The 24,675-nt window shown below is 34.9% G+C and overlaps 1 protein-coding gene across 6 annotated transcripts in view; it reads left to right on the top strand.

The window, feature by feature from the left end:
- hibadha (3-hydroxyisobutyrate dehydrogenase a) overlaps positions 1 to 24,675 on the top strand; it is a 56,821-nt gene that overhangs the window by 5,578 nt on the left and 26,568 nt on the right. For all 6 annotated transcript variants that reach the window (XR_015515868.2, XR_015515869.2, NM_001003646.2 and 3 more), the window contains 2 exon segments: positions 5,907 to 6,028; positions 23,797 to 23,930. Coding sequence is in view for 4 of the 6 variants with exons in the window: in NM_001003646.2 (NP_001003646.1) it covers positions 5,907 to 6,028; positions 23,797 to 23,930 (256 nt within the window). In the remaining 2 variants the exon portion in view is untranslated.

Consider the following 24,675-nt stretch of genomic DNA (forward strand, 5'->3'; position numbering starts at 1 on the left):
CTGCAGATTTGTCAGCTGCATATCCATGATGCGAACTTCCACCACATCCTGAAGGTGCTCTATTAGATTGAGTTCTGGTGACTGTGGAGGCCATTTGAGTACATTGAACTAATTGCCATGTTTATGAAACCAGTCTGAGATGATTTGCACTTTATGACATGGTGCGTTATCCTTTTGAATGTAGCCTTCAGAGGATGGGTACACTGTGGTCATAAAGTGATGGTCATGATCCGCAACAATACTCGGGTATGCTCAATGTGTACTAATAGGCCTAAAGTGTGCATGGAAATATCCCCCACACCATTACACCACCAATTCCAGGCATACAAGTGAGGATGGATACATACTTTTATGTTTTTGACGCCAAATTCTGACCCTACCCTCCGTATATAGCAGTAAAAATCAAGACTCATCAACATTATTCTTATCCTCTAGTGTCCAATTTTGGTGAGTCTGTGAGCACTGTAGCCTCAGTTTCCTGTTCTTAACTGACAGGAGTGGTACCCTGTGGGGTATTCTGCTGCTTCTGTAGCTCGTTCACCTCTTTTATTTGTTTTACTATTGCCTTTCTATCAGCTCAAACCAGTCTGGCCATTCTTCTCTGACCTCTGGCATAAACAAGGCATTTGTGCCCACTGAACTGCCGCTCAATTGATCTTTTATTTTTCGCACCATTCTCTGTAAACCTTAAAGATAAAAAAAGATGCGTGAAAATCCCAGTCGATCAGCATTTTCTGAAATACTCAGATAATACTGTCTGGCACCAACAACCATGCCACATTTAAAGTTACTTAAATCACCTTTCTTCCCCATTCTGATTCTCGGTTTGAACAGCAGCAGATTGTCTTGACCATGTCTACATGCCTAAATGCATTAAATTGCTGTCATGTGATTGGCTGATTATTTGACTTAACGAGCAGTTGGACCTAATAAAGTGACCGGTGAGTGTAAATTGTGCATCGTGCAAAGGGTGTACATGGTGAAAATAAACAAGGGTCAATGTTTAAATTTATTACAACTTACTACAAGTTGTAATAAATTTAAACATTGACCCTTGTCACTGCAGCCATGATGAAAACAGTCTAAATTTGTATTATATCATCATGCCATAATCAAACTGCAAAAAATCATTCTGCAATATTGACAGCTGTTTGCGTAGCTTCTCTTTGAACTACAGCCTTTTGTAATCAATTTTGATAATGTTAAACTTGTTAAAAGCCTGTGCAAATACCACATTTAACGAAGTTTTTAAATAAAACTTAATCCTAAAGCATGCAGTAAATTTCATAACAGCATTCTAAGCAGTGACAGAGGCATTGCATTATCACATACTTTTATTATCAGGAAATTCTAATAAGAAGGATTCGGAAAAAACGTTACTGTGGTCGTGTTTTTTAATCCCATTGAGTCAAATGAAAGCTGTTATATCTTATGTTTATCCTATGCTATAAAGATTTACCATAGACTGGTGTTTCCTGCATATTTGATTGCTTTATGCTACTGGCAAGAGAGAGTTCACTCTTGCCTTCAGAGTAAATTTTCTACTGATCACTTCACTGTACTTTTCTCACATGATGTGCAAGACAGCTTTTGCTAAATTGCAAATGTACTCTGAAATAAACACATGCGACATAATCATACTTCAATTGTCAAAAAATATTTTAACAAGTTGAGTAGATGTCTTTGTTGAATTCGGTAGTGGTAGAAAGGTTTATTTTAGCTAGCTATCATTAATGTATCAGAAAACCCTACTTATTTTTCCCTGACTTGTGTTGTGGATGAAATATAGGCTAAAGTGTAATTATACTTTACAAAAGGGACCAACCATATGAAAACACAGAATTAAACATAAGAGTTAAATAAAGTGTATTGCTTTCCATTTACTTCAGAGGAATCACAGTGCTGAGCGATATGACACAATGCATAAATATGCATTAAACACTTTCCTTATTACAAACATAAACAGCAAATTTCACAATATACACAATAAATGAACGAAAGATTAAACATCCCTCATGCCTTTTTGGGCATAATTCAGATATCCCACATTTTGCATTCGGGCAAGCTGTAGACGGATCCAACTTCTGTTCTTACTTAGCATCACAGAAAACAAAGTCATGGGCTGCATCTGAAATTGCCTACTACTCGAGTAGGTACTACACTTGAATTTGAATTAACTACATGACTGTTTAAAATGGAACTTGGGCATACTACATCCATCATTTGTCTTTATCGAGTGACCTAGTACCCACATCAGTTGCATCGCTTCACTCCCATTCATGAATTATCTAATGTGGCATCAGGGAATAGTGTAACGTCTATTGAGTGTACACTTCAGAATCTCATCGGAAGTAGTAGATACTTCTCGCATACTGTTTTTAATGAATTATTTTTCAGACACAGCCATGTTGAATTCTTATTATTCAGTTATGCCTAGATATATCTAAATTGTTATTATATGGCACCTTTTAAAATGAAAACATTTTAAGTAAGGTATTATTAACTATGGTCCATTTAATTGTTAGAAATAATGCACACTCGAAGTGTTACAAAGTTATGTTACACCTTGGGTGTGCCTTATTTTGTAATAATTTAACAGACCAGTCAATATTTTTGTTATACAATGCACCTGAAGGTTTTCCTCGAACAGCTTTATTTTTGATTATTGTAGGCAATTACAACATAACTACACATTGTTAAAATTAATGGCACAATATTATAATCTTTTGGCGTAGTGATATGGAATTGTAATATAGTCAGAGCATGTCTTGGACCACTTTAGATGTGAGCTTGCAGTATCTAAACATAATTGCACACATAAATGTTCATCAGCCATTACAATAAAGAATTCAACGTTCCCATAGTATAAGTAAGGAATAATTAATAATAGGTTGTTTAAATAAAAAAAAAGGAGAAAAAATAAAATTTGAACCTGAGGTGGTGGTGTGGCTGCAATGCAGAAGTGTGGCCCAAGGTTGCCAACTTCTGCAGAGTCAGTAGTTATAGACCTTCAAACATCATGTGGCCTTCTTAAGAACACTGAACATAAGACTTCATGAAATTGGTTTCCATGGTGAGCAGCTGCATCCAAACCTTCAATCACCAAGTATAATGCAAAATAGTGCATTTCTATTATGCAGTAGTTTAAAACATATTGTAGTAGAGCAAGCAGTGGAGGTGAGTTTTCTGGAATTAACAAACACTTCTCAATTCTGGCTTTTAGTGGTTGTCAGGAGAACAGTACTTACTTGACTGCATTGTGCCAAGTTTAATGTTTGGTGGATGAGGGATTATGGTGTGTGGTTGTTTGTCAGGGATTGGGCTTGGTCCCTTAGTTTTTAATGCTCAGCATACCAAGACATTTTGGAAGAGTTCATGCGTCCAGATTTTTAGATAAGTTTGGTCATAACCTTTTTTAGACCCAACATGACTGCGCACCAGTGCATGAAGCATAGTGCATAAAGACATGGATGAATAAGTTTAGGAAAGTTGAAAGAGATTGTCCTGACCTTAACCCCACTGAACACCTCACACCTCAAGATTCTGTGAGCCAGACCTTCTTATCCTACACCAATGGTCAGGACCTCACAAATGCACTTCTGGAAAAATGTTTTTAAATTTTCTATAAACACACTGCTAGTAAACCCTATGGATTAATATTGAGATGTCATTGAAGTTTATGTTGATGTAACGGCAGATATATATTATAACAGATAATATTGCAACTCCATAGTATTTGTTTTACCTATAAGTCAATGTATTCAGGTTTCCAAATATCTTAGTTTGTGTTCATTAGAAAAATAGAAGCTTAAATGTTTGGAATTACTTGAGGGTAAGTGAATAATGAGTAAATTTAGATTATTGGGTAAACTTTCCCTTTAAGTTCCTGTTGGTTTGAGGCCACAGTATGAACAATTCTTTGGGACATAAATAATATGTCACTGTTTACTACTTGATTTAGCTCAATTTTACATATAGCTTTATTTTGAATTTATTTTTTTATTTTTTTTAATAAAGTGTGCTTAAACCCTTAAATAAACTAAACTGTCACACACTCATTAGGAAAAAAATTCATTAGTATTAATTAATTAGTATTAGTACAATACATAAGATAATATGATATCATCCAGAAAGCATAAGAGAGAAAAAAAATTGAATTAAATACAAAAATGTAATTACTTGTGTAGCTACTGTAGGCTATTGTAGGCATAATGTGTAGGCTCCATAACTCGACATATGCCAAATCAATCTCACCTATAAATAGAAGTCAGCATTACTGATATAAAACAATATTGGGTTCAAAATTAAAAAAAAAAAATGTTTGGCTTGTTTGCCATCCCATATTGCAATGGTCTCTACTGGTTTGGCCATGGGACCCACATTTTTACATGGTCATCAAGCCGTGACCCAAATTTTTAGGAACTATAATATATATTTTAGGAATTATAATTCATTTATTTGTTAACATACACAAGTTGTGACAGATAAATCATAAGAAAATCACCAAGACTTACAAATAAAAATATTTTATGGCTGTTATTTAACTAAATGAGCCAAATTATAGAAATATTACAAAGTTAAAACGTCAAATACTGTAAACAGTGGTTAGGGTGAGGAAAAGTTAAGTTACTATTAACCAAACTGTACTGTTTATAAAACATTAATGCTGATCCGGTTGAACAGAACAAACCAGCAAATTAAAGTAAAATGATTAAAATAATCATAACCATTTTTATAATAATCACCAGTTATTTGCTCATCTGCTTTTGTGTGGACTCTTTTGGCTGTTGCTACACGGTGAGCACTGTAAGTTGCACAGAGAGCCTGTACTTGTTTTGAACATGAAGATGTTAGGCACTTTTGTCATGCCCTCAGCTATTGGAATTGTCTTTGAAAATAGTCCACAGATTTGTCCTTGCAACTGGGATGTTTGGTTTCTAAATGTTGTTTTAATTTAGAAGGTTTCATGCTCTGTTGTGAGGGCACCTCACTACATATGATACAATGAGGTTTTAAGTCCTTTTTTGTTGTCAATACATGTAAATCCTCACTTTACATATTCGGGGTTGTACTTGCGCTGAAATTTCACATGTCAAACGGTACGGTTGTCGCACACGCATTTTAAAATAAAAGTCTGATATTAGCAAAATAAGTTAAAAATTAAACTTTTGATCACACACTCCGAGACCCACTGAAAATGTTCCCGAGTTGAGAAACACTGCCATATTGCATTTCTTCCATGGGCAACACATAACTTAAGCTTCTAATCCAGGTTTCTAAAACAGGCACGTCATTAATTTTCATTCATTTTCTTGTCGGCTTAGTCCCTTTATTAATTCGGGGTCACCACCGTGGAATGAACCGCCAACGTATCCAGCAAGTTTTTATGCAGCTGCTGCCCTTCCAGCCGCAACCCATCTCTGGGAAACATCCACACATACACACACACACACACAATTTAGCCTACCCAATTCACCTGTACCGCATGTCTTTGGACAGTGGGGGAAACCGGAGCACCCGGAGGAAACCCACGCGAACGCAGGGAGAACATGCAAACTCCACACAGAAACGCCAACTGAGCCGAGGCTCAAACCAGCGACCCAGCAACCTTCTTGCTGTGAGGCGACAGCACTACGTATCTTAGCTAGTGACAGATCAAATCTATATACTTCAAATATAAATTAAAAACATTCTGCTAAAAGGCGACATAGTGGCGCAGTAGGTAGTGCTGTCGCTTCACAGCAAGAAGGTCGGTGGTTCGCTGGTTGTGTAATTTTACTTTTGAATAATGAAGTCGGTGGATAACTTTAATTGAATCACTCTGTGTCTCGTGTTGATAAATTATTGAATAATTCAATTCAATTCATCTTTATTTGTCTTCTTTTTGATTTTGCCGCCTCCTTAAGGAAAGTAAAAAAAGGCACCCTTCTCATCGACTCCAGCACCATTGACCCTGCAGTGTCTAAGGAGATGGCTGTCGCTGCTGAGAAGATGGGTGCAGTGTTCATGGACGCGCCGGTGTCAGGAGGTATGATGACTAGCCTTCGAAACAACCACTTATTACCATCAACATATTATTCACTCACATGTTTCACAAGAACTCATTGTTTAGATCAATTGGAAGTGCTCACTTTGAATATACAATTACAGGGTAGTTTAACGACTGAACTGTATTCTTTCTATGGCTTTTTTTATTGTGGTATACCTGCTGAATGTTTCTCAGTTCGTCAGTTAAATGACATAAATAGATGTTTTTGTTGATTTCCTATTCCTATAGAAGCTTTTTGCTATATATAATAGTGCACACAAAGAGTGGTTAGAAAGAAGTTGTAGTAAAAAGACTGCTAGGTTTCTTTTATTTTAATAGACATTTCTGTTTTAATATAGGTTTGTGATTGTTTACATTGGTGTAAGTGTTTCTCCATCATTTCTTTTAAAGTCTTTGCACACTATTTTCCAGAAAAAAAAGTTATATTATGCAGATTCTCTGGGAAGGCTCTGTGACAGGGCCTTTAATGGCCTGAGCTGTTATGGAGGACGGCACTGTCAGTAGCTTTCACTTTGATGGAGCCGTAATGTTGGCTCTTCCAGAGCTAGGGCCTTTCATGTAGATAAAAGGCCATAAAGAGCTGAGAAACTGCCCTGGACAAGCACATTTTTAAGATGCACAACTTGTGTGAGTGGGGAAACTCCTCAGGCATTAAATGTTTGCTGGATGTATGTTTACTGACTGGCGTCTTTAGTGCAGACAGGATTTTAAAGAGCCTGTGTGTGCATGGACTAGACTATAAAAGGTAAATGGGTGGAGGTGTCCAAGCTCTTGGACTAGATGTGATCTAATCCTTTCTTAGCAACTTAGCGGTAACATATTTTGTCCTTACTTAAAGCATCTTTTGTGGGATATATAGCACAGAATGTGGACAAATATACAGATGTGGACAAAATTGTTGGTACCCTTCAATTTTGTCCAGATCAGTTAGATTAATTTGCCTTTTTAATGCTTTTTTAAACCACAATTTGGAAGCAATGTCTGTTTTTTTGTACATGTTACCATTTTTCTCAGAAAGCAAAATGCAAAGAAAACTAATTTAATTGGTTTACAAATTAAGTTATGCATAATTAAATAAAATGATGCAAAGAAAAAGTATTGAACACATGAAGAAATGGAGGTTTAGAAAGACAGTGAAAGCCCAGACAGCAGCTGAAATCTCTCAGTAGTTTTTCAGCAACCCTCTGCCATCAGTCATTGTAAATTAATATTATCAGCTACAGTCTAAATTCTACATTATCAGGATGATGAAGGTGAAACTAGAGTATAGATTTCTGTAGAATGGCCCATCCAATCACCTGACTTGAATCCAATAGAAAATAATTAGTCAGTTATTACAAATAAGTTATTAAAGCTGTTATGTTCAGAAATGTGTTGAAATTTTTTTTCTTTCTAATAAACAGAAGTTGGGTAATTCTGACTTCAACAATCTCTCTCTCTCTCTCTCTCTCTCTCTCTCTCTCTCTCTCTCTCTCTCTCTCTCTCTCTCTCTCTCTCTCTCTCTCTATATATATATATATATATATATATATATATATATATATATATATATATATATATATATTCTAATAATAAAAAGTGTAAAAATAGAAAAAAATATGAAAAATATAAAAATTAAATTCTAATTAATAAACTAAAATTGTTGTTACTCATATTATATTAACACTACATGTAAATGAGTCCAAGACTTTTAACAAATTTTAATGAAATGTAAAAATACAAATTTTATGACTTCAAAAAGTAATATATCATAATGTAAAATTATCTACAAAATATGTTTGAGACTTCCTTGTTTATACCCAGACAGAAAAAATTTTAATCCAAAAACGGTTTTCTTTAAGAAAATCCTGGTCATTCTTAGTTTAACATATAACGATAAGGACTTTTTAAAAATGAACTAAAAGAGATAAAAATGTATCAATACAATGCACTTTATTCCTCGTTTAGTTGTTTTTGCCAATATTAATTTATTTAGTTAATTTTGTTTATTTATTTATTACCAAGAAACCAGGTAATTGATAAGGATTGTAGGTAAAAGTTTTGTAAGTGTCTGAAAGCAAAAAGCCTAAATTAGATCAAATGTATATTTGATAGAGTTTGTAAAAGTATTGTCATATCAAAAAAACAAAGACTAAAAATAGTTATCGACACTGCATTAAGTAAATGCATATACAGTACTCAGAAAAAGTAGATCATAGCCTGAACATCAAGAGAAGATTTATAGCTCTGGAAAAAATTAAGACCATTTGAAAATTCTTCTCTGCGTGTTTGGATTTGAGTAAAATGATAGTATTCGTTTTATTCTAGAAAGGTGAGAGACGAATTCTTCCATATTTCGTTCATTTGTATCCAGTAACTAGCTAATCTTCTTAGGCCAAATGATCAACCTTCTCACTTAAGAGACCACATTATGAACCACATGAGCACCAGTTCTTATTTAAACATTGTCCAGAAGGTGGCACTCCAGCCATCATGACGCCATTGCATCCCTTCTTAAACCTCGTCTCCTATGGCCTTTTCTCCCATACGTTCTCTGTTGTGGAAAGGAGAATTTGCATGTGTGTGTGAGATCATGTAGTATTTTTTAAAGCTGATTTTCTTTTGATTTTATTCTCTCGGTTTTGTGTTCTTCTCTCTGTGCGTCACTAAGGTTTGGCACATCAGTCTGCGTTTCTCAAATAATACACTCATAAAATGACGAACAACTCTCTCTCTCTTTGTCCTCTTTTGCTTGGATTTGTTATAAACTCAAAGGCACAAACCTCACTGTCTGCTGTTGCAGAATTGGACCCACAACAAACCCTCGGTTAACGTCACACACTCTGAAACGTGGGGTGTGTGGCCATTGCCGCGTCTAACAAGTGCTTGGCTAGTTAACAGTAATTACCCACATTCTTGGTTTTTGCTGAGATTGCGGCCACACTGTCGCTCACTCTCACTATGAAGCACACGGTGGGAAAACTTCAGCTCTCAGAAGCGTTTTGTGTCTCAGTTGTGTGTGTGGTGGGACTGGATTAAATCTGGTTTCGTTTGCGTTTTGTAGAGCCGTGTTGGTGTTTTGCACTCACAGTGTCTTAACCTCAAGTCAGTGTGGTATTTAGTAATGTACGTAAGTCATAATGTATATTTGTTTAACGTGGTCACTTGCCATATTCTCACTCAGCAGTCAAGCTCAGCTCCCCTTTTGTTTTTCCCTGATTTAAGTTTAGGCTGTTTCTGAATGTGCGAGATGATCTTCTTTTCTTCTCTCCTGTCATTTATTATCTGATCTAACAGCCTGCATGCATGAGCCGTCTCGGTGGAACAGCCTTCACCCATCAGGCCCATATGTAGATCAGCGCTAATAAAGGAGAAAATGACAGTCTCGGGCTTTCAGACGATCCTTTCAAAATGCGTTTGAAGTTTCAAGTGAAATGTTAATAAGTCAAGGCTCTCACGTGATCAAAGCGAAGAGAATATTTACTTTTGTTTAATAATTCCAACCAGTTTTACAGTAGAATCTTGTTTTTAGATTATAATATTCAAATAATAAGATAAATATGATGTATTATGGAAAATTGGTCTGACATAAACTATTACTTTTAGTATTATTTTAGTAACAATTGTATTATGTTAAAGCTGTACTTAAATTTGTTATGTTGACTTAATCAATTTGTGTTGGGACAACATAAATGAATTGTGTTTTTTGTCTAGATTTATCTTATTTACTAGGTTTGGGTTTGTGCTGTTTAAAATGTTAACATAGTTTTATTCTATAAGGATCTGATGGCACTTCTTTCAAAATTTACATAAAAATATTGTCAGTACAGAGATACAGCATTTTTCAAGAAAATTCTAATAAATATTTTTTTTTCTGCCACACTTAAAAAAGATATTTTTGCTGCTTGTTCAAATATTTAAAATCAGCTGAAACAACCCAATTGTTGGGTTGGAGATGTTTTGGGAAAACTTAATTGTTTTATGTTTAAGCTATTTAAGTTTGTTATGTTAACCTTAATCAATTTGTGTTGGGAGAACATAAATGAATTGTGCCTTTTTTAAATTGCAATATTATTACAATAATAATAAGTAAAACTTACAAAAACGTTATATTTAAATATAAAAATATATAAATACAGGAATGGAAAGAGTTAAGTCATTGAAGAATTAATTCAATAACGAGACACACTTAAAAACTCTCAGTTTGTCTAGATTTATTGTATTTATTAGGTTTGGGTTTGTGTAAAATGTTAACATTGTTTTATTCTGTAAAGTTCTGATGGCACTTCATCTAAAAATATTTTTATAAAATATTTTCTAAAAACATTGTCAGTACAGATTTACAGCATTTTACAAGGGAATTCTGAAGATTAATGTTAGCTAGAATACACTTTTTACTTATTCCACCAAATGTTGATTTCTTGTCTTCTGATCTGAAACGGTTTTGTGTTGTCGAAGAATGTACAGTATATAAAGCTTTTTTTTTTTTAAATGACAGAATTTTATGGAGTCACACTAGAAACTGCTTATGGTGATTGTCTAGTGCCAAAGTGTGAGACCTCTTTTGGCCAATCTGTTTTTTTTTTCTGTTAAGGAAGCCAAATAGTGGAATGATTTATCTGTTAGCCTAAAATTAGAAAGTAATATAGAAATTTTTAGCAGTGTTCTTAAAAAGTGGTTAAGAACAAAACAGCAATGTTAACACAAATAGTTTGTTTGATCATTTCACTTTTGCGTTTGCCTTACAGCAATTTTATTTAAAGAGTTATAATGTGTATATGTATCTGTTTTATTTTTATTTTATGTCAAGCCTTTGGTGGACAGGTGTTGAGAATTAGCAAGTCTGCTAAAACACTTAAACAAATGCATTTGGTTGTCCAGTGTAATTGTGATGTCCATGTCAAATAAATAAATAAATAAATAAAAATGTAATGATAAATTTATACGAAGGATCATGAGTAGTTTACAGAATAAAAGCAACTGTAAATTGTAAATTCCTATATAAACTCCATATTAGGGTTGCACCGTTTACCGGTAATGCGATACTATAGCTCCAAAATAATGGCGGTGCCACTGTAGTTTATAAATGGTAGCATCGTCATTAGTGGTTTATCTACAATAGATAATGTTGCACATGGAAAAGCTGCTAAAATGCTCACACGTATGTGTAACAATAAACCATTTTATTTTAATTGTCTGTGGAGCCCTTTAAGGTTGCAAAACTGTGTAGTATTTGTGCCTTTTATGGTAGCCTAGCACTTTTTCTAATGTTTCAGTTCGAACGCATATCTGATTCAGTTAATTTCTGTTCCAGTTAATGGGATTCAGTTGTTACAACAACCGCGACAATCTCTTTAAAAGAACCACTCACAATGTGAAGTTTTGAATTGCTTTGGATTGTTGCCTGATAAGACTGAAAAAAAAAATATATATATAGATGAAAAATCCAAAATAGCAACAGGAAACATTGAAACAATTTTTGAGTAATTAAAATATCCTAAGTTTTGACAAATGCTCTTGTTGTAACAAATTTTATTTGGTATTATTTGTATATTTTGTATCATTTTAATGTATTTTTTTTGTTGGTCAGTTATCTACAAAATAATCAAAAAGATTGAATACATTTTAGAAAAAGTGAGGTGCAAATATTACTTTTGGGGTCTTAAGGGAATTATGAATTAAAGTAGGCCTATTATAACAAAAATATAGTATTTCTGACAATTTTGTTTACAATTTGAGTTATGATTACAGTATTGCAATACTACATGGTATTGTGGTACTTCAGCTCGTATTGTAAGATTGATTAATGGTATCGTGACAATGCTACTCCATATATATATATATATATATATATATATATATATATATATATATATATATTGTGTCAGTATGGATCTGTGAGTATGACGAGTTCTAAGGTTTCATAGCTGCGGTGTTAATGAAGTTGGTTATGCTGACTGCATTAACATTACTCCCATAACTAGCGACGCTATCCTGATGGGACAGCTGATCCTGCTTCACAATAGAAAATCTGTTTTTTAGATTGACCAGAAACAAGATCACTCATGGAGAGGTGGAACCTCAGATCTGTCTTAATGTAGATCAGCTTTGCCTGTGCTGTTTTTGGACGGCGTGAGCGTGCTCATTAATATCTCTGCCCTCTGTCGGCCGGAGCAGAAGGGGGAGGAGGAGACTAGCTGATAGATAGGTGAGTGACAGAGGAATTAGCATAACAAGATCCTCGCTGAGAAGGCCAGGGACTGGGAGACGTGCAAGAAGGGGGTGGACGCTGTCTGTCCTGAACTCCAGATGGAAACAGACCCATAGCAGCTGTCTAACTGGGACTTTTATAGCAGTGTGTGTATATGTGTGTGCGTGTGTGTTGCTTAGTCTTAGGTACTTATATGTTAAATACAAGCATTTATGTACCCAAGGTTTGTTATATATTGCTTCATGTTAATATGCTGCATTTATTCAGGCAATGGTATGGTTTATTTTAAGACATGTTAATAGGGTCACAAAATTGTTTTGTTTAATAAGGCTGCTTCTTTTCCTACTTTAAAATAGATGCTGGATGTTTCAGGATGAAGTTTTTTATTTTTTTACACCTTTGGTTGCTTTGTTTTGTATTATTCGTCCCTAATGCAATTAGTTCACCACAAAATTAATATTCTGTCATCATTCACTCACCCTCATTCTATTACAAATCTATTAGAAAAATCTCCATCTTCATCAAACTGAAATGTTTTTAATCAAATCTGAGCTATTTCAGCTTCTTTGAAAGTCTGTTTATCCAGAACATCTGTGCTTCAAATCATTCTTACGGAAAATTAGAACAAATTTGATTTGCATAGTTTAAATTCAAGTCGTTTGAAGAGAGATAATGCTTTCGTCATTGACTTATAAGCTATTATGAGCCTTTTAAGGAAACGGTCACCCAAAAATTTAAATGTACTCACATTTATTTTAAGTGATTACAAATTGGACAAAAGTAAAACAGGATTTTACCAAATTTCTTCAGTGTATCATTCTTTGTATTCAGCCAAACAAAGAAACTCAAACAGGTTTGGAACAAGTGGAGGATGATAAAATGACCATCTCATTTTTGGGTGAACTTCAAGTTTAAATTTGCTCTCAGCTCAAGCATGGATGCTTGACACAGGCAGATCAACGAGGTTTATTGCTTGTTTATTGTTCACTTATCAATGTAACGCTTACACACAATTTAAAGCCCAAATTGTGTTTTTAAAAATCTCCATCTTCATCAAATGAACATGTTTGAATCAAATCTGAGCTATTTCAGCTCCTCCATTGAAAGTCAGTTCATCCAGAACGTCTGTGCTTCAAATCATTCTTACAGAAAATAAGAACAAATATGATTTGCATGGCTTAATTCAAGTCTTTTAAAGAGAGATGATAGTTTTGTCATTGACTTATAAGCGATTATGAGCTTTTTAAGGGAATGGTCACTAGAAATATAAAGTGTCCTCACATTTATTTTAAGTGATTTTAAATTTTTATGTTTTTTATTTGCTTTTAAACACAAGTAAAACAGAATTTTATCAACATTCTTCAGTGTATCTTTCTTTGTATTCAGCCAAACAAAGAAACTAATTTTCGGGTGAACTTCAAGTTTAAATTTGCTCAAGCATGGGTCCTTGACACCATCCGATTAGTGAGGTTTATTCTTATTTGATTATAGTTCACTGATCAATATAACGCATATACACAATTAAAAGCCCAAACTGAGTTTTATTGAGAAGACTAGGGTTAAACTGAATGATTTTTATGGATTGATTTTCTGATACAGACGAAAGAGAAAGAAAAAATGTTTGTGTAGGTTGCTTAACATGATGGCAGAGTTTTCTTTCTATGTGAACAAACCCTTTAAGGCTGTCTTTTCATGTCTGCACAGTCTGGTGTGTACATGATTACTGCACTAAGAAGTGGATGAAAAGCTGTCTATCATTTTCAGAGTGTCATCTGGTATGCACTTATGCCCCCTGTTGAGGAACTGTCATTCAAACCCCCCCCCCCCCTTTTCTCGTTTAAAACAAGCACTGTGGATCATAAAAAGTGTTTTTTTCATCATGAGTGTTGTTAAGCAGCTTTTAAGTCCGCAATTATGGATATTTTTAAAACGCTGATGATGGTACTATTAGAGGAACGTGTGCATGTGTGAAAGGCCACTAATCAGCATCCTTACACACAACGATTTACTGATGGCCCTTGGTCTGGAGGATCATTGATTCCAGATCATTCTTTACTTGTGGTCCACACTCAAAGGGACTGTGTGGTTGCATGCAAAGGTTGAGGGTGATGATGATGATGGTGGTGATTAAAGTTCTGCTTATCTGAATGATGAAGATAATTCTACAGCTTCCACCGTACACACAAGACTCTTTTGTGAGCGTGTGAAATTTTGTGTTTGTGTGTGCCGTGTGGTGACTTGTAAACTCTTTTGAACCTGTCAGCATGCCACATTAGGGCTGCTGGCATAGAAACTATTAATCTGTGTGTAGTTCTCGTGCGTGTGTGTGTGTTTTTATATACAAAAAGAAGTGTATTAAGTTTGCTTGGTGTTTTAATTTGTCTGAGAAAATATCTCTTCTTGGTTGTAATTATAAGGTTTAGCCACATGAAGCTAGTAAATATGTTTGTTCCTTTTACGCTAGTAAGAACGTTCCCACTGCCTCAAAGCCAAAACATACTCGAAAAAAGATCCTTAAAGGGAAAGTTCACCCTGATAACAAGTCACATTTTTCTTCACTGAAGCAAGTTAAATTGATTTGTAAAGCACTATTCACAATGCTCACTGTTTCAAAGCTGCTTTACAGACACTGTACACATACACTCACTGGCCACTTTATTAGGTAGACCTTACTTGTACCCGCTTTGTCCCCTTTTGCCCTCAGAACTACCTAATCCTTCGTGGCATAGATTCAACAAGGTACTGGAAATATTTCTCAGAGATTCTGGTCCATATTGACATGATAGCATCACTCAGTTGCTGCAGATTTGTCGGCTGCACATCCATGATCCGAATCTCCCATTCCACCACATCCTACAGATGCTTTATTGGATTGAGTTCTGGTGACTGTGGGGGCCATTTGAGTATCGTGAACTCATTTTCATGTTTGGTCTAAGATGATTTGCTCTTTATGAAATGGCACGTTATCCTGCTGGAAGTAGCAATCAGAAGATACAGTAGGTACACTGCGGTCATTAAGGTATGGACATAGTCAGCAACAATACTCAGGTAGGCTGTGGCGTTGACATGGTGCTCAATTCGTACTAATAGGCCCAGAGTGTGCCAAGAAAATATTCCCCACACCATTACACCACCACCACCAGCCTGAACCCTTGATACAAGACAGGATGGATCTATTCTTTCATGTTGTTGATGCCAAATTCTGACCCTACCATCCAAATGTCGCAGCAGAAATCGAGACTCATCAGACCAGGCAACGTTTATCCAATGTTCTATTGTCCAATTTTGGTGAGCCTGTGTGAACTGTAGCCTCAGTTTACTGTTCTTAGCTGACAGGAGTGTCACCCGGTGTGGTCTTCTGCTGCTGTAGCCCATCTGCCTCAAGGTTTGACAGGGTGTGTGTTTAGAGATGCTCTTCTGCATACATCGGTTGTAGCGAGTGGTTATTAGAGTTACTGTTGCCTTTCTGTCAGCTTGAACCTGTCTGGCCATTCTTCTCTGACCTCTGGCATCAACAAGGCATTTGCACACACAGAACTGCTGTTCATTGGATATTTTCTCTTTTTCTGATCATTCTCTGTAAACCCTAGAGATAATTGTGCATTAAAATCCCAGTAGATCAGCAGTTTCTGAAATACTTAGACCAGCTCGTCTGGCACCAGCAACCATGGCATTTTCAAAGTCACTGAAATCACCCTTCTTCCTCATTCTGATGCTCCATTTGAACTGCAGCAGATCAACTTGACCATGTCTACATGCTTAAATGGATTAAGTTGCTGCCCTGTGATTGGCTGATAATAAATTTGAGTTAAGGAGCAGTTGAACGGGTGAACCTAAGGAAAGTGGCCGATGAGTGTATATACAAGGCATATATTGACCATAATATTGTTTCAATTTTTTTGTGAAAATAAAAGCAATTGCACTGCAAAAATGTACTATATTTTGCTTCTCGTGTATACTGCTTGTATTTTACTAATTTTTCCCGCTATGGATGTCAATGGTTAGAGGTTTTAAGCTTTCTTCAAAATATCTTTCTTTGTATTTAACAGAAGAAAGAAGATCAAATGTTTATAACCACTTAATTTTTATGTTTGGGTAAAATATCCTTGTATCAACAAAGGATATCGTGTAACAATATTATTTGCTCTTCTGTGAAATTTAAATTGTTGTACAAATATTTTCTAAGTGGTGATTAAAAGAGCAGGGATATTTACACAGTATTTCTTTGTATATTTCTTTTCTGGTGTGTTTTTGTTTGTGACTGGACTATATATATATATATTTTTTTTTTATCTTTCTGAAGATTGTTTTTTTTCGATTGGCTACAAAACAAACCACTGTATCCAATGACTTGCCTAATTAACCTAACTTGCCTACTTAATCTAATAACCAAGTTAAGCATTTAAATTGCACTTTATATAAGTAACTCACAAAATAATTGCTAAAATATTGTGTGTGTGTCATCTTGGCAAAGACAAAATAAATTAGTTATTAAAACCATGTTAAAAAATGTGTTGATAAGTCTTCTCTCTGTTAAGCAGCACTTTAATAAAAATATAAAAATTGTAATGGTTAATATTATGTTAAAATGTAATTTTATATATATTTCAGAGTGAAGCACTATTGTTTTACTCATGATTGGGTGTTTTCAGTGTCTCACAAGGGAACAAACTTGCAGTAAAGGCAGCTTCACACAAATTCATCTCTGCATCTGTTCTGTGGCTTATGAAATTTTTGAGATCACAACATGCACCAGACAAGCACTTAAGAGTTTTTTTCACAACTCTTGTATAATCAGGGGGAAGTTTTAAAGATTTTCCACTGTTTCCCCAATAATAAAGGCATAATGGTTTAATGTTCAACAATTAAGACTATTGAGAATAGTTAAGCTCATTTGTAGTGTAAGTAATAAGTAATAATAATGTGAAGCCTTATAAACAATCACTTTCTTAAATTAGATCAAAAATTTAAAGTATTATTGATAATAAAAGCATTTTGACCCGATATTTCCCCCACATCTTGAAGTCCTCCTTGTCAGTATTCTTATAACAGGCAACATTTGCCTTCTTGAAATTAATTTCCAGAGCATTTTTTTAAAAAGTCATCTCAACTGTATCTGTGTTTTATTTACATCAAATACTTAAATTGAACATGGATTACTTTATAAGTTAGTTTAGTATAAACTGTTACCAATAACAACAGTCTGTTTTATTGGTAAACATTTAAAAAAGGAACTGCATTATTATGACACAATTTTGCAATATAGTTGTCACTATCCCATGATATTACTATTCTCTTTGATTAATAGAATACAAATAAAACCTTCATTTCACATTTAAGATATAGACAAACATTTAATTAAATCTAGCACAAGTTGTGCACAAACTCAGATTATTATCTCTGAAGCAATGCAAATAATTTCTTAAGCCATCTACTGTTTGTTTTTATGAGAATTTTGGATTTAGTCGCAACAAAAATTAGCCACTGTTTTTATTGGCTCAGTTGAAAAAAAAAGTGTTAAAATTTGCTGAATCTAAAGCAAGATTTCCATATAATTATAATTTTCATTTTTTACCTTGATAGATTTGGTTTAATAGCATTTGTTTGCTTGTTATAATTAATTTGTTGGGCATTTTGCTTCATTAGTTTTTTCACCGAACATTTGGCATTTTTAATTTCTCAGTGATTTTGTGTAAACGTTGAGCGCATCATCAGAAAAACTAAACTGGCTCATTAGAACTCTTGAGTTTAAAGAGCTGATAGGAATACTGTATGCATTTATTGGTCTGATTATCCAATCTGGACAAATATAGCTTTGATCGTAAAAGGAATGAATCATTGACATCCTCTGATATACCGTCTATTTTATCGAGGTTTGCCTAATGTTTTTACAGCAGTGTTTCTGGTATTGGAAACACAATAAGAACAGTTCCTAGAATGTTCTCTTGAGATCACTTTACTGCCCTGCCAGCGCAGTCATTTAGAGAGACAATCACTTTTGAATCCCCATTGTCTGTGGGCAATCAATGCTGGTCTTTTTACAGTCAAAAAGAAAAAGTTATTGATCAGCTCAAGAGGCTAGCAGATTGATCGGAAAAAGGAGTGTGTTTGTGTGTGCGTCTGATGGGCTGGAAAAACCTAATTCTGTCATTTAAAGTCTTTATGTCTTTTAGCAGTTCCACAAGCTTGTAGAAATATGCTTTGCATGAGGGTTTTAATTTAAACACAGTATCTGCACACCTCTATTGTCTCACTCAGTGAGAAGAGAAAGAGGCTCATATCCACAAATGTAGTTTAATGTAACTGTGCCACTAATGAAACAGTGTTTTTAAAAAATAGTATTGCCATATTTGAATCTTTAAAATGCTAGAAAGAGAGTTTGTGGTACCTGACACAACAAACATCTCCTTCAGCATTCATTTTCATGTAGGTTTTTTCATCATATATATTTGCTAAATTTATAGTTGTTACAATCTACTTCAATTTAGTTCTTTTTGATTGAGTAGTTTGGCTAACTGAAGTACGTTTTCATGTACAGTACCTACCATTAAGAGCTTTTCAGGTTGGTTTAATTACAAAGGTTTTCCATTAGAATCAGTGCCTAAAATACTGAAAGAGACTCTGTCTGGACCTAATGATAAGAATGAGATCACCCATTCTTTTTATTTAACAGCAACCTGCCAACTATTCTTCTATTTTTAGTAATAGATGAATAGATAAACACACAAATGAAGTAAAAGTAAATATACAGTGCATCCGCAAAGTATTCATAGCACTTCAATTTTTTCACACATTTTTACATTACAGCCTTATTCAAAAATTGAATAAATTCATTTATTTTCTCAAAATTCTACACACAATACCCCACAAAGTGAAAAATATTTTTTTAAACTGTTGCAATTTTATTGCAAATGAAAAAACCTGAAAAATCACATGTACATAAGTATTCACAGCCTTCGCCGCAGGGCCGGATTGGGACTCCTTTTCAGCCCTGGAGTTTCAAGCCTCAGACCGGCCCACCTCAGTTCACGACTGACTATATTGAAATAAGGTCATTTCCAATTCAGTTTCTAATGACACGATCACGTCTTTTTTTTGAGAAAACAGCCGCTTTAAAACTTAAAAAAAAAAAAAAAAATTACTCAGCCGAGGATCAAACCCGGGTCGCTGGAGTCGAAACCTAACGTGCTAACCACTCGACCACAACAGTTATGAAATCATTCATTTGCAGGCTGCATCTTTATCACGAGGCTGCGAGAAAATAGATAAAAAGAGCAGAGCTGCGGTACAATATTGAATATGAAGACTGTGGTCAAGTAAATAAATACATTAATTTAAAAAGTGTGACTGCGAGCAACAGATTCTGGAGCTATTGACACCGGCCCTCGCGGCCAAAAAACGGACCGGCCCACCGGGAATTCTCCCGGTCCTCCCGATTAGCCAATCCGGGCCTGCTTCGCCGTGAAGCTCTAAATTGAGCTCAGGTACATTCTCTTTCACTGATCATTCTTGAGATGTTTCAGCAGCTAAGTTGGAGTTCACGTGTGGTAAATTCAGTAGATTGGACATGATTTGAAAAGGCATACACCTGTCTATATAAGGTCCCAGAGCTGATAGTGCATGTCAAAGCACAAACCAAGCATGAAGACAAAGGAATTGTCTGTAGACCTCAGAGACAAGATCATTTCAAGGCACAAGGCTGGGGAAGGTTACTGAAAATTTTCTGCTATTCCGAAAGTTGCAATAAGCTTCCTGGCCTGCATCATTCATAAGTGGAAGATGTTTGGAACCACTAGGACTTTTCCTAGAGCTGGCCGGCCATCTAAGCTGAGTGATCGGGGGAGAAGGGCCTTATTCAGGGAGGTGGTCAATAACCCGATGATCACACATGTCTGAGCTCCGGCATTCTTCTGTGGAGAGAGGGGAACCTTACAGAATGGCAACCATCTGTGCAGCAATCCACCAATCAGGCTTGTATAGTAGATTGGCCAGACGGAAGCCACTACCCGCCTGGAATTTGCCAAAAGGCAACTGAAGGACTTTTAGACCATAAGAAACAAAATTCTCTGGTCTGATTAGACTAAAATTAAACTCTTTAGATTGAATGCCAGACATAACGTTATGAGAAAACCAGGCACTGCTCATCACCAGGCTTATACCAACCCTACAGTGAAGCATGGTGGTGGCAGCATCATGCTGTGTGGAAGTTTTTGAGCAGCAGGAAGTAGAAGGCTAGTCAGGATAGACGGAAAGATGAATGCAGCAATGTACAGAGACTTCCTGAATGAAAACCTGCTTCAGAGTGAACTTGACCGTAGACTGGGGTGACGATTCATCTTCCAGCAGGAAAATGACCAAAAGCAAACTGCCAAATTATTAATGGAGTGGCATCACAACAACTTGGTGAATGTCCTTGAGTGGCCCAGGCCCAGAGCCCACACCTAAATCCTATTGAACATCTCTGGAGAGATCTGAAAATGGCTGCAGACCGTCGCTTCCCATCCAACCTGATAGAGCTTATGAGATACTACAAAGTGGAATGGGCAAAAAATCCCAAAGTCAGGTGTGCCAAGCTTGTAGCATCATATTCAAAAAGACTTGAGACTGTAATTGCTGCCAAAGGTGCATCAACAAAGTATTGAGTAAAGGCTGTGAATGCTTATGTACATGTGATTTTTCAGGTGTTATATTTTTAATAAATTTGCCACAATTTCAGAAAATCTTTTTTCACATTGTCATTATGGGGTATTGTGTGTAGAATTTTGAGAAAATAAATTAATTTAATCCATTTAGGAATAGGACTGTAACATACAAAAATGTGGAAAAAACGAAGCGCTATGAATACTTACTGGATGCACTAAAAATTCCTGTTGTATACATTATTTTTATCACATGGCTTGCACTCGTTACCTAAGACAAAATACATAGTTTGTAGTAGGGCTGAACAACGTATCGTTTAAGCATCGATATTGCAATGTGTGTATCCGCAATAGTCACATCACAGAATTAGATTATTTATTAAAAGATGATTAAATAATAATATTTTTACAAACTATTTATGCAACGATTACCATATTATTTAGTTTGATTGTTCAATTTCTCTACTTGTTACAACTGTTACACTGTTTATTTAACTTTTATTCTTGATCTGTCGCATTTCTATATGCTTATAGTTTATTATATTTTATGCAGACGCATTACATAGAAAAAGACTTGATTATCCCAATTAATTGAAATTCACAATATCTTTCTAAATAGAGATATTCAATCTGGTAAAATTATTTTCTTATAGCCATATATATTACAGCAAAACAGAATATCTCAATGTCAGATTTTTCCAATATTGTGCAGCCCTAGTTTTTAGGACATTAACCAAAACTATGCAGTAATAAAGTATTTCTTAAAATAGGGCTAAGCGTTTAGGCCTAAAATCTAAATCTCACTTAATTGAACATTTTAACTCAATTACGCTTAATAAATGATTACTTTTATTTAATACATTTTTTTGCCCTCATAGTTTACTGACAGGTTTTGTACAGTAAATATGCTCGCATATTAAAAGTGAGAGATTTTTTAATGAAGGGTGCATTATACTTGAATCTAAATAATTGAAAGAAACACATACTATCTACTATCTATGATTATTTATTGAACATCAATATTGAACTACTGAAATTAAAACACGCATTACCTAAAAATTAGCAGTCAAAAAAGGATTAGTTAACATAATTAAAACATTTGAGCTGGAAAGTTAGATTGATTATAGGTTCTGAATGTCAAATTTTGATTACTTTTCAATTAATAGCCCAGCTCTATCATAAAACTTGATTAACATTAGGAATAATAGGTACAATTTTGGACTTATAATAAACAAGTGTGAGGTTTATATTTTCTGTATGTCTTGGCCTCTGCTTGTGCATATTGATTTCGCATTGACTTTTATATATACATTATAATTAGCACTGCCAATATGCTAATGACGTCTTGTTTAATTTCAATAAAGTTCGAATTGTTTGAAAAAGCAATGACTGCATATTAATGCTTGTTTATGGATAAACAAAGCACAGAAGCACTCACACGTTTACTCTTCTAGCGCAAGGGAAATGACAGACGCGCTGAGCTAATGAGAGAATTATTGATGACGGATAAGTACGACAAAAATCAATACAGGGGAAGTCATAAAGACTCTCTTTTCCTTTCTCTTTCTTTATCTCTGTTTCACTCGATCTATCTTGCATCAGCTCTTTTCTCTTGGTCTTTAATAATTAACTTCAGCATTATTAGCTTCTCAGTATAAAACAGCCTATTCATTAGTGTTGACACAAACACAAACAGACCACTCAACACAAAAGCACTTCATCCTTTTTTTTTTTTTTTCCTGCATCACATTATATCCATAGTGTGATTATAAATTGGATCTTGTCCGTGTTTGTTGATGTGGGTATTCGGGGATTTTAATGCAGCAGATGAGGTTTTAGTGTTTAAAAATAAATTCAGCCAATTTTATTGCTTTAATTGCATTCTAATCGGCCAAATCCCTGGACACACATATCTATGTCAGCAGCTTTAAAGCACCCCTCCCTTGTAGAACATGGCACGCTTTAACGTGATTGGCCACGCTTGGTCCTTTTGAGGCGTGGCACTTAATTGAACATGATAAAGTGTAAAGTTAATTACCCCTTAGAGCTGTCACTCATACCCCAGGGGGCGTGTTCACTAAGGGGGAGGAGTGTCACTTTAGGCACAGCTGTCGTGCGCTAGTGTATGTTTGTGGCGAGGAGGACAATGGCTCCTTGTCCTTAGAGAGTTGTGAAGGATGATTTGGACAATCGGCTTTTAAAGGCAAACACTCAAATGTTGTCCCGCTGGTGCCAGACAGCTTATTAATACCCTCCTCTGCTGAAACACATGCACACACACATTGTGTTGACTAAAATTGAACCTGCTTAAGTTAAATTTGCGGTTGACAGTTGATTCTTCCTATTGTTAAATCTAATGTTGACATCAACCAGGTTTTTCGAAGTAATTTGGAGTACATGTAAAATTATCTCTTTTTTTTTTCTTTGTAGCAAAACTGGAAAATTTGTATAATTTCATGGTACTAAATTTGTTTATAACTCTATTGGAGACACATAACATCAATTAATGATACTCAGTAATTTTTTAAACACAGAAACAAGGACAACTTCAAATACAGTACTTTGCTTATTGCATGTACTATGCGGTTAATTTATGCATTTTAAGTGAGTAATTACATTTTACTCGCTTAATATTTCTGTGGTTCTTGTTGTAATAGCAGTTAATTGTGCATAATTACATGGTACTTACACTAAGCTAAAATGCTTGCTAACTCCCAAGTAAGTTGGGAGTTAATTAAAGCTACTTAGTAATTACACTGTGACAAGCACACATTGAAATCAAGTGCTACATTGTAATTTTAGTGTTTTTATATGCCATAATTCTACCGCTGCAGCACTTACAAATACACACAGTCCATATTAGTGATATTTGTATTTATTTGTGTTTTCTTTTACAAGCATGACTGTGTTCTGTCTAGGTGTTGGTGCAGCCAGTTTGGCTAAACTCACTTTCTTGGTTGGTGGAGTTGAGGAGGAATATAATGCTGCCCAGGAGCTGCTCACCTGTATGGGAGCAAATGTGGTGTACTGTGGCCACGTGGGAAGTGGACAGGTAAATTTATTAACACAAGCTTTAATCTTTTACTATTATGTAATATAATAATGATAAAGAGTCTAATAAAATAGTATTGTTGTATTTGATTCTTTGTGATAGAATCACAAAATAATTCACTGTGAAATGTGCTGCATAATCTGATTTAATCCGATAAACAAAACCAATATTAGGTGGCATGGGTATAATTTGGCAATAGCCAAAAATAGATTAGTCAAAAAGATTTTTCTTTTATGCCAAAAATCATTATGATTATTAATGCAAAGTTCAGACTGCATGGTTTTCAAAGTAATCGTGTCACAGATGTTTTCACACTGCATGACTATCTGGGCTAGTGTTTTATTGTTGTTTTGTTTACACTGCAAGATGGATTGGCGATGGGAGGTTTTAAACTGCATGACTGAGAATCGCAGACAACTTTGTCCAAACTACGTCTCACAATCAAAAACACGTTTTATATCTTTTGTTATTAACTATATAATGAGAAAGTAGCCTTTACTGGGATATAAAATGTACAGTTGAAGTCAGAATTATTAAAAAAACCTCTCCGTTAAACAAAAATTTGGGGAAAAAATCTATTAATAATTTATTTAATAATAATTATTAAATTTAGGGCCTATAATTTAGTGGGGCTAATAATTATAACCTCAACTGTACATATTTGATTACCTGGGTTTGAAGAATTTCCTATTTCCTTTTTCACCTGGTTGTAATATTGCTCACATGACACGTCAAACAGACAGAG

The sequence above is a fragment of the Danio rerio genome, chromosome 19 (genome assembly GCF_052040795.2).
Source record: "Danio rerio strain M-AB ecotype USA chromosome 19, GRCz13ab, whole genome shotgun sequence".
Classification (NCBI taxonomy): Eukaryota; Metazoa; Chordata; class Actinopteri; order Cypriniformes; family Danionidae; genus Danio; species Danio rerio.